Genomic DNA, 9,618 nt, shown 5'->3' with positions numbered 1-9,618 from the left:
TCAGCAGCGGCCGTTGCGGAGGCTTTTGTTCACGGATATGTCCTTGACAAGGGCGCTCCGGAACGGTTGTTAACCGATCAGGGAAAGAATTTCACTAGTGCCCTTTTACACGAGGTGTGTGAGCTTCTGGGTACGAAGAAAATTCGTACTTCGCCTTACCACCCACAAACGGATGGGATGGTAGAACGCCTGCATAGGACTCTTACGTCCATGCTATCCCACCAGGTATCTGAGTCCCAAACCGACTGGGACCTTCAGATCCCTGGAGTCCTAGCAGCATACAGAATGGCTCCTCACGCGGCGACCGGATTCTCGCCGTTTTTTTTAATGTATGGCCGCGAAGTTGACCCGCCTGTCGCGACTCAGCTGACATGTACTGCGCCGCACGCTAAATCTAAGTTGGCGGACCATGTTAAGTTTAACGTCCTCCGGTTGGCTGAGGCATGGGAGGCGGCCATGCAAAACTCTGCCTCGCACCAGAAGCAAAACGAAAAGTTGCGATCGCGCCGGTCACACACGCACGAATGGCACCCGGGTGACAGAGCGTGGCTGCACTGCCCCCAGGTGCCATTGGCCACCTCGTCGAAGTTGTTGAGGCCGTGGAGGGGCCCCGTGGAAATTGTGCAGGTTATGCGGCCGCAATGTGTTCGCATTAAATGGGGGAAACGTCGGTGGTTTGTCCACCCTTCACGGTTGAAGCCGTTCTTTGCTCCACATGCTTCCTCTCATGACTATGGCCGAACATGTGGGGGGTCCACTGACTCTGGGAGAGCGGGGTCGCCGTCTGCCTCTGATCCGCTGCTAACTGTTCCGTCTTCAGGGGTCCGAGGACTGATGCCCTCTCTGCCGCCAGCCTCCTCAAAGGAGGTCGACGCTGGCTCGTCCAGGATGCCGGTGCGCCGCGCACCTGTACATTCACCACCTGCCGCCGACCCTACCAGGTCGGGCCCTTGTGACGGGCCCGCTGCACGGACACGCGCCAAGACGTGCCGGTTATTGTAAAGTGCTTTCCGCGCGCGTTCCGCTGCTGGTGGGCTCACTCACCTGGGTTTTTTTTTTTCCTGTTGTGTGCATGGGGATGGGGAACCACGTTCGGTATATATGTTGCATTTTGGGGTAGTGGGTACGTATAGGGGACCGTCGGTTGTTGTTGTTGTTACACTTGTTCTTGTTATTGTTACGGTTACGAGGCACACGCGTGTTGATGGGGGTTAATCCTTATTCTTGGGGGTTGAGGAATTGTTGCAGCCGGGACGGCTGCGAGCTGTACAGGGGGGGGTGATGTAGGGGTTATTACGGGAGAAACGGCGGACGAGAAACACAGGGGTGTGTGGACTCACACACACGGGTGGTCGCACCGACATCCGCATCCGTGATCCCCCACGCCCCCAGCCCTCTGAGGGGATCCCTATAAAAGGCGGGGAGCCAGAGAGCTTGAGGCAGTACGACACGAAGCTGACCAGTGAAGATCGAAGACTTGGAGATTAGGCCCTGGGACTCCCCTGTCTCGCTGCCTTGTCAGGGCCGAGCTGGGTAAGCCAGCGGCGCGGCCCAAGAGCTCCCGGACCTCTGCCCTTGTCAGGGCAAGGCCGGCTTAGCTGGTGCCGAGATCTGTGCTTGCCAGGGCCAGATCAGTCAGCCTCCTGTAGCCCAGTAGAGGAGGACTGGGGAACAGGACAGAGGGCATAGTACTAGGGTGGGTTTCCCATAGTACGGGTGAAGGGGCCATTACCCCTTCAACTATTGTGCCTGTCACTGAGTTAATAAACAGAGTGTGCCTCAACTCCGACCTCGTCTCCTCGAACTTACTACACACGCTATCATTGGAATATCTAATTTTTTTTATTGTACAGCTTTCCTTTTATTGATTGTTATTTGTATTCTCTTTTTTCCACGGTATGGCATTAGGAGGGTTGAATTCGATAGGACGTTATGCTTCAGGGTAGTTATTAGGGGAGCATGGATTGGCGAAGCCGAAGATGGCTTGGTCTCAAGGTAGGTGATGTGAAGATCAGCGGCGGCATACTGAGATTAGGTGGAGGGAAAAAGGGAAGGATGAAGGCCTGAGAGGTCCACTGAGCTATATTTATATTTTTCAGAAGCAACCTGGTCACCAAATGATAGCTCAATGAAGTGGCTTATCACGCGGAAATCTATAGCAGCCAAATATTGTAAACGCATGTTTCTAAATTTAGAGGGAAAATTGGAGGCCCCAGAGAAAATTACACGGGTCAGGGTCGAACCCACGACCTCCTGTATACCAGGCAAGGTAGTTAACGTATCGCCACCGTGGCGAGACAGCCTGAGTAGAGAGCGAGGGAGACAGAAAGCGAGGTGGCTGGATAGTTTCGGCGCATAACAGGGTGCTGCATCAGATGTGTCTATTGACATAAAGGCATTGGTGAATCGGAGGTGGTGCTATTGACCTAAAACTAAGTGATCATTCTTAGTATCAGTGAATGTGAAGTAATATTGGATCGTTTCCTATACTTTGCACTCCTATCGTGTTTGTTGTATCATTTGTTGTTTGTAACGTTCTGAACCGCCCCTACTGGACATCTGTGTGTAAAAGAGCTTTAGAGCTCATCGGATTCCTCCGGTGTACATTTACTATTCGGAATCATTGGCGGCCATATTACGTAGGGGCGGTTGGTCGCGACGCTGGCATCTGCGGTGTCGTCACAGAGACCTTTGCCTCGCCTATACCTTACCAAGATGGCGGCCCTTCAACGCGGCAGTCACGTGCCGAGATCTACTCCGTACGTGACCACCGTTGGTGTCCTCGCACGTGAGAAGGAGCGGAGGAGGCCACGTGCTAGAGCGTTGGCGGAGCGGTTAGCGCTACGAACCTGACCACCCGGGTTCGATTCCTGTTCACGGACAACACCAGCACACTTTGTCAACCCATGCGGTTTAGGGGCCGTCCATAAATGACGTCACGCGATTTTGGCCGATTTTTTACCCCCCCCCTCCGCCCCTCGTCACACGGCGTCACAAAAAGTCAGACCCCCCCTCAAATATGACGTCACAAAGCTCTGCCCCCCCCCCAAAAAAAAATTTGCATTTAGAAAATTAAACTATTGTCATTGTAGTGCGTATTTAATGTGGCGCTGCGCTCTGATGTAGGAGAAAACATGTTTGAAAAAGGCGTTGAAAAGCTGAAATTTAGCATAAAATTCACTTGAAAATATTCAACGTCTAACTAAAACTGCAGATGTTCAGAATATTATATTGAAATTCTCTTATAATTATTAAATATAAAAGTAATTATAACAAAAAAATACTTGGAACTTTGTAGTAGAAGGAAGCAAAATGGAGAGTACAATTATAACATAATGAAAAAGCCCTGGTAGAATCATTAGAATCAAAATGTTTAATAACAATCATTAAAACAAATTACAAATTGTACGCTTCTCCATTCTCCCATGGAGAAGAAAAATGCTCCTTCATGGAACAAATAAAAGGTGACCTTAGTAAATTTAAATAATCAAATAGTTAATAATGAAAATGATCCAAATTAGCGTTGTTATAACAATTATATTTAATTCATATGTATTTAAAGTTGCGCATTTTGATTTGAAGTCACATTTCTCAACCCCCCCCCCCCTCGTCATACACCCCCCCCCCCCCCCTCGGTGCGTGACGGCATTTATGGACGGCCCCTTACCCCATATTCTTGTACAGGGAAATTTTGTTTTCAGGTCCATACGGCGTACAGCAGTTTCAATACGTAAAAAAAACACCTTTTGGTCTATTTTTTGTGTTTCTCCCTTGTGATGGGACTTTTTTGGATGAACGTTGAGATTTAATAGGAGCACGGGATGACTAATACGGTCTGAATTGGTCTGTAATAAGGTATGCACTGATAAGGGGTTGACAAGTATGCACCAGTGACGATTATTTGAACCGCTCGTGGGCCTCCCCTAGGTCGACTCAGCCTCAAACGAGTACCTGGTGCGGTGGTGTATAACATATCCACTAGGGATATAAAGGCGGCCGGGCGTGGTGTTGACCACCCACCCCCTCGTATGCCACAGTGGCGGCCTTCATAGGTGCTGCCTAATAGCACTTGCCCCAACAATCTGTTAAAGGTGCTAATGGATTTGCAGCATGTTGTAAATAGGGCTGCCAGGGTGTTAACACAAACACCATATTACACTCGTTTTGGCCTCCCTGCACTGGCTTCCAGTTTCACATAGAATACAGTTTAAAATCCTATTGTTATCTTACAAAGCAGTGAACCATCTTGGCTAAGCCTACATAATTGATATGCTTCACCCACATGTCCCCTTCAATGTTCATATGATCTGGGCATGCTGCAGATCTTCTCTGCATTCCCAGGTCGAGGTTTCGGTCTTCGGGTGACCGATATTTTGTCCCCGTGTTAGCCCCCAGGCTATGGAACGCTCTTCCACGATACATCAGAGGGATATCTGAGTCTTAAAAAACAATTGTATTAATTTTTGTGTTAATTTAGTAAAAAAATAATGTATTCGTAATACAGTATTATTTTTATGCCGAGTGTCTAATGCTGCTCCTGCATTAGACACTCGGCATGACGAAAAGCCACTCTAAATGTAATTATTGTTAAAAGCTACACGGGGTTATATTTCTTCTTCTTGGTTCTTTCGGTAAAGTCACGTAGAAGGGAAATAATAAAATAATAAAAATAAAACATAATAAAATACAATTCTCACGACGTTTCGGCCACAACGCAAGCAGCCGTCCTCAGGTGAAGAACAGGTCTGTCGGATTATCTTTGTCTGTGGTCACGTGCGACGCGAGTCACGTGGGTAGGGGGGTGGGGGTGTCACGTGGGTAGGGGGTGTCACGTGGGTTGGGGTGTCACGTGCTGTTGCTGCTGCGGCAGCGATGGCGGCTGAGGGATGGGAGTTTGACCGCTTCGATGACGGCTCCGTCAGTGAGTGCCTTCCTCGTCCCCTTCTCCGCCCGCCTTCACTCAAACGCCTCGTACTCTCTCGCTCGCGACCCGTCGCGACCAGCCACTTGTAGACGTGCAGCAAAACTACAGCGTGCAAGAGAGAGAGAGAGGGAGGTTTCGGCTCGGCCTCACGAGTAGCCGGTGCGGTGTGTTTAGTGAAACGGCGCCACTTGGGGGAGACAAAGACGGCCGGGCGTGCCGGCCTTCATAGCTGCTCGCTAACAGCACTTGCCCCTAGAGTCTGCGATGGCTACAGGGGGGACGACGAACCTTTGCCTCGGCGCTAGTCGGCGCGTTGTAAGATTGCCGCGGTGCTGAGACGTGGGATGTGGAAGCAAAGTCGGTGTTCTCGTTTTCTCGTGCTTCACGTTGTTGTCTTCTTGCTTTGTGTGTCACGCCGCTCAAGGTTGTGTGTGTGGCGAGAGCAGATTGCCTGCTTTGTTAGTCGTGGGCACTTTTTTTTTTGGGGGGGTGGGGGTCACGTAACCCTGTCATGTGATGTATTAGGGATGGGGCCATTTCCCTAAACTTTGCTCATACAAACATTAGGTAGATTTAGATTTGAAGCTTTCGTGACTGCAAGGATTCATACTCTTAGGTTTTTTCGGTAAAGTCACGTAGGTAAATTATAAACATTAAATGATAATAAATGAAAATCAATCGATTAAATCACGACGTTTCGGAGGCAACACCACCTGAAGACGGAGACTTGTGTTGCCTCCGAAACGTCGTGATTTAATTGATTTATTTTCATTCATTATTTTATTTTTATTATTTTTTACCTACGTGACTTTACCGAAAAAAACCTAAGCGTATAGATAGCTTTGCCTTTTTGAGGCAAGGCAAGCATTATAAATTCGCATTGTGTTTGTCTGCTCACATGTATGTCAATCTACTACTGAATTGAGGACCTCCTCTTAAGCCAATTTCAGAGATATATCGATTTCAAATCGGGTCCATCTTTTTGAAACACACAGTATTATGTGTAACGTGGCCCACCGTTGGCTTGTTACAGGTTGGTGAAGATAGGGAGCATAGTACAGTACTGGACACAAATATACTTTGCTGCATGTGTAAGCTCCTTACAACGACGCCCGCAGTCCAACATTAAATACAGGTTGCATGCGGTAGTTTAAATACGTGGTGGGTGAACGCAGCAATGGACACAAGTTAGAATTAATGTTCTAAGGATGTAGCTATTTCAAGTATCAATTTTTGTCATCCTTTAAAGGTCGATACAATTAGTACCAATTTGTAGGAAAGACATAAGTACTGTACCACCTAACGCTTGCTTCAGCAGGAATACTTTTTTTACACGCTTTTTATGAACTCACTCTGTTGTTGTCGTATCCTAAAATCTTGTAACTCAATTTTAGCCCACTTCCCAATGTGGTATCGACTGCAAACTTGGTACGTACTTATGTCATACTGATGACAATACTATATTCTATCATAATTTTTTAACATAATTTTTTATATGTTATGTTTCGGCTTGGATATAATTGTCCACGCTCAACTGACGTTGGCTGTAAATCACCACGGTCCCTTACGTTACGGCAAGCTTCAGGGCCACTTCCTGGAGTCGATGAGTTCTGCTATTACTAGTACATTTCATAAAAGCGTGTTATTTATTTATTTTTTATATTACTTATTTTTTTACTTGTGGTCAGATATATGGGCACGGCCACCTCTGTCACCCCATGTATGCAGTGTGGTCCTCATTGTTTTTTAATCATGATACCTATCACTAAAGCAGTACATATAAATTAGTCCTCATAGTATGAATCGGTTTCTTTTGACATCTCTAGGTGGAGATAGTAATATGCAGGCAGTCTTTATGTTCAAGAGGTGAACCGCTTGACTATCTGTGTGCAAACGTTAACCAAGTAGTGATCTGTGACCGCAAAGACTAAGAACTTGCTGCTCTTTGTTAATCTTTAGAGACTGCTTACTGTAAGACTTTTGTAATGTCATTTAAACTTCAAAGTTGAGCAGCCCACCTTCCCATGCCTTACATTTCAGCTGTACTTTATAACTGAATTAACTTTTGTGCTGTAGCTGCTGTATTAAAGACTTGAAAATTTGAATTGTCATTAGCGTAGTGCAGAGTCCAGATGCTTTATTACCGGCGGCACTTTGCTCGTTATATTACAATTTTCTTTAGGAAATAGCATTATTTATTTATTTATTTCAAAGCATTATCATTCTAATTTCCTGAAATATGGTGAATTTGTAAAACTGCAATTCTCCAAATCATTGCTCCCTTGTCCTAAATATGCAATAAACTTAGAATCAGAATTAGTATTGCACTCTTTTTTTATTCGTGTGTATTTATGACCATAAATGCTTCGTTTGTTAGTTGTGCAATATTATTTCAGGAACCTGTACTAATTCTCTACAATATTGATGTTTTCTTTTGTTTTTGTTCCTGTGCGCAATCAGTATCAATCTCCCTTGTAAAATACCTGGGAAAGTAACTAAACGGAATCATCTGTGTAACAAATCAAATTAATTCAAAACTCAAACTGCTCAAAAACTTTGTTTTCAAAAGCCTTCGGCGAATTGACCTAAATAAGTAAATTAGCACAAAACAGACTATCGTGTTTACTAGTTCATAGGCATTGTCATTCATAAAACTGGTGTGGGATTTTAATTTGAATTCTGGTCGTGTGAGTTTATGGACACGGACTACCTTTGAATACACAGAGGTGCTCGGGGAGGTACAAGTCAAGAAGTTTGGCCGCTTCCTCGAGGACTATGTGTCGCAGCTGAAGGGGATAGAAGATGCTCTGGATGACTCCATCGGTGACTCCTGGGACTTCACACTCGACCCAGTCGCCTTGCAGGTTTGTGGCCATGTGGGCAAGGTTGTCACCAGAGGAGCCATGTTACTGGCAGATGCATTTTTCACGGTTTTGAATCTGATCCAAAGAATGAAAGCACACAATGTTATCCAGGTCAGGTCCAGTTTGGCTGTAAAGGTAGACAAAAGTTGGTTGTTGGAAAATTCAACAATACTTTGCTGGGAAAAGGATTAGACAGCCTGGCAGGGATAAATGCTACGTTTCTGTACCAGCCACACACACATGAAGCACATGAAGAAGAACAACAATATATTTGACTTCAAGTAAAAACGAAATTACCTGTATACACAGGTCACCAAAGGCGATATAGGGCATTTTTTTCTAGGTGTTATCTATAAAAGTAAATATTAATCTTTAATATAAAAAAATTTGAGCTTCATCAGATACTGATGTTTTCCAAATATGCTATTAGTCTTTTCTCCAGTGATTCACACCATCTCATGGAATACCCCTGAAAGTTATCTTGAATCATCCAATGCATACATTTTAATTACATTATTACAATAATTTCATGAGTATTTCAATGAATGTTAATGTTATAATTGCATACTCCTTGGGTCTTTCGGTAAAGTCACGTAGATAGAAAAATATTAAAAAATCACGACGTTTCGATCGCAACACGAACAATCGTCTTCAGGTGAAAAAATACAGCAGGCGGACTGCTGAGGCAGGAAGAAATATAGACGATTGCTTGTGTTGCGATCGAAACGTCGTAATTTTTAATTATTTTATTAGAGTATGAATTCTTGCAGTCACGAAAGCTTTAAGTCAAGTTCTAATTGCATATACAGTAATATCTCACCAAATGCGTGGGTTACATTGTTGGAAAATGCAGTTTTGGCCAACACCGGATTTAACAAATAAGACCTCATGGGAAAAACAGCGTTTTGTTCCTGGGTCTGAAATTAGCACTCCCTGCCTCTTGGCCTAACTTATAATTCTACACGATTTCCCTCGTTGTCACATGAAAAAAACTTACATGGTAATTAAAATTCAATTCATACATACTATATATATTCATCCACAGCATCAATGCGGAGATTACAATCTTAGCAGCGCCAAACCGTTTAGAGCCGAAACTTCACCCCCGTGTTCTGGAAAACGTACCTCAATAAGTAAAACGTGTATAGCCAACACATATGTTCGTTTGTTTGTTGTAGTACGGAGTTAGACTGATGGCCTTAATCTAAGTTGTCTTGTGGTTGTTGTTGTTTGACTTGCATCCCACTGGCATTTTTGCACACAGCGTTGGTGTACGGTGCTATTTCTGCAATATTTTGCTGTCTTTTCTTGGATTTTCTGTTTGCACATAGTCACTTTAAGATGTTTTCTTGTTCATGTTTTGTTTGAGGCGGTTGCACCCGATTCAAGAGCCGAATGGCTCACAGGGCTATATCAAATAAATTAAACTGAAACTGAAAACTGAATATGTTCGCTATAACAGCGTTGCGCATGGTATAACTGTATTTAAATAACATGTGCTGTGTTTGCAGCTTCTTCCATATGAACAAGCATCACTGTTGGAACTTATAAAGACTGACAACAAGGTATGTATTTTCATATCACCAACGTGTAGCAATTGACAAGAATAATTAAGAGTGCAAATAAGTGACGACTTACAACTTAACAAACTGTTCCTTTCTGCTTGTCTTATTCAGGTTTTGAATAAAGTTATCACAGTATTTGCAGCCATTTGCTGTGAGATTAACAAGTTGAGGCATGAGGTAAGACAATTTAGCATTTACATGCATGTCTTTGGTTTTTGGTTTGTTTGAGAGCTTGGATACCTGCATCTTTGCCATTTTATGACAT

At 44.4% G+C, this 9,618-nt stretch overlaps 1 protein-coding gene across 2 annotated transcripts in view; it reads left to right on the top strand.

Moving 5' to 3' along the window:
* Positions 1-4,822: 4,822 nt before the first annotated feature.
* Positions 4,823-9,618, top strand: part of WASHC4 (WASH complex subunit 4) — a 107,585-nt gene continuing 102,789 nt past the window's right edge. For both annotated transcript variants that reach the window (XM_078860831.1, XM_078860830.1), the window contains exons 1-4: positions 4,823-4,921; positions 7,649-7,788; positions 9,300-9,353; positions 9,465-9,530. In XM_078860831.1, coding sequence (XP_078716957.1) covers positions 4,873-4,921; positions 7,649-7,788; positions 9,300-9,353; positions 9,465-9,530 — 309 coding nt within the window. In that variant the 5' untranslated portion in view covers positions 4,823-4,872. The remainder of the gene's footprint in view (positions 4,922-7,648; positions 7,789-9,299; positions 9,354-9,464; positions 9,531-9,618) is intronic.

The sequence above is a fragment of the Lampetra fluviatilis genome, chromosome 11, assembly GCF_964198595.1.
Source record: "Lampetra fluviatilis chromosome 11, kcLamFluv1.1, whole genome shotgun sequence".
Lineage (NCBI taxonomy): Eukaryota > Metazoa > Chordata > Hyperoartia > Petromyzontiformes > Petromyzontidae > Lampetra > Lampetra fluviatilis.
The sequence above is the reverse complement of the archived record's forward strand: the minus strand, read 5'-3'. Positions and strand labels throughout refer to the sequence as shown.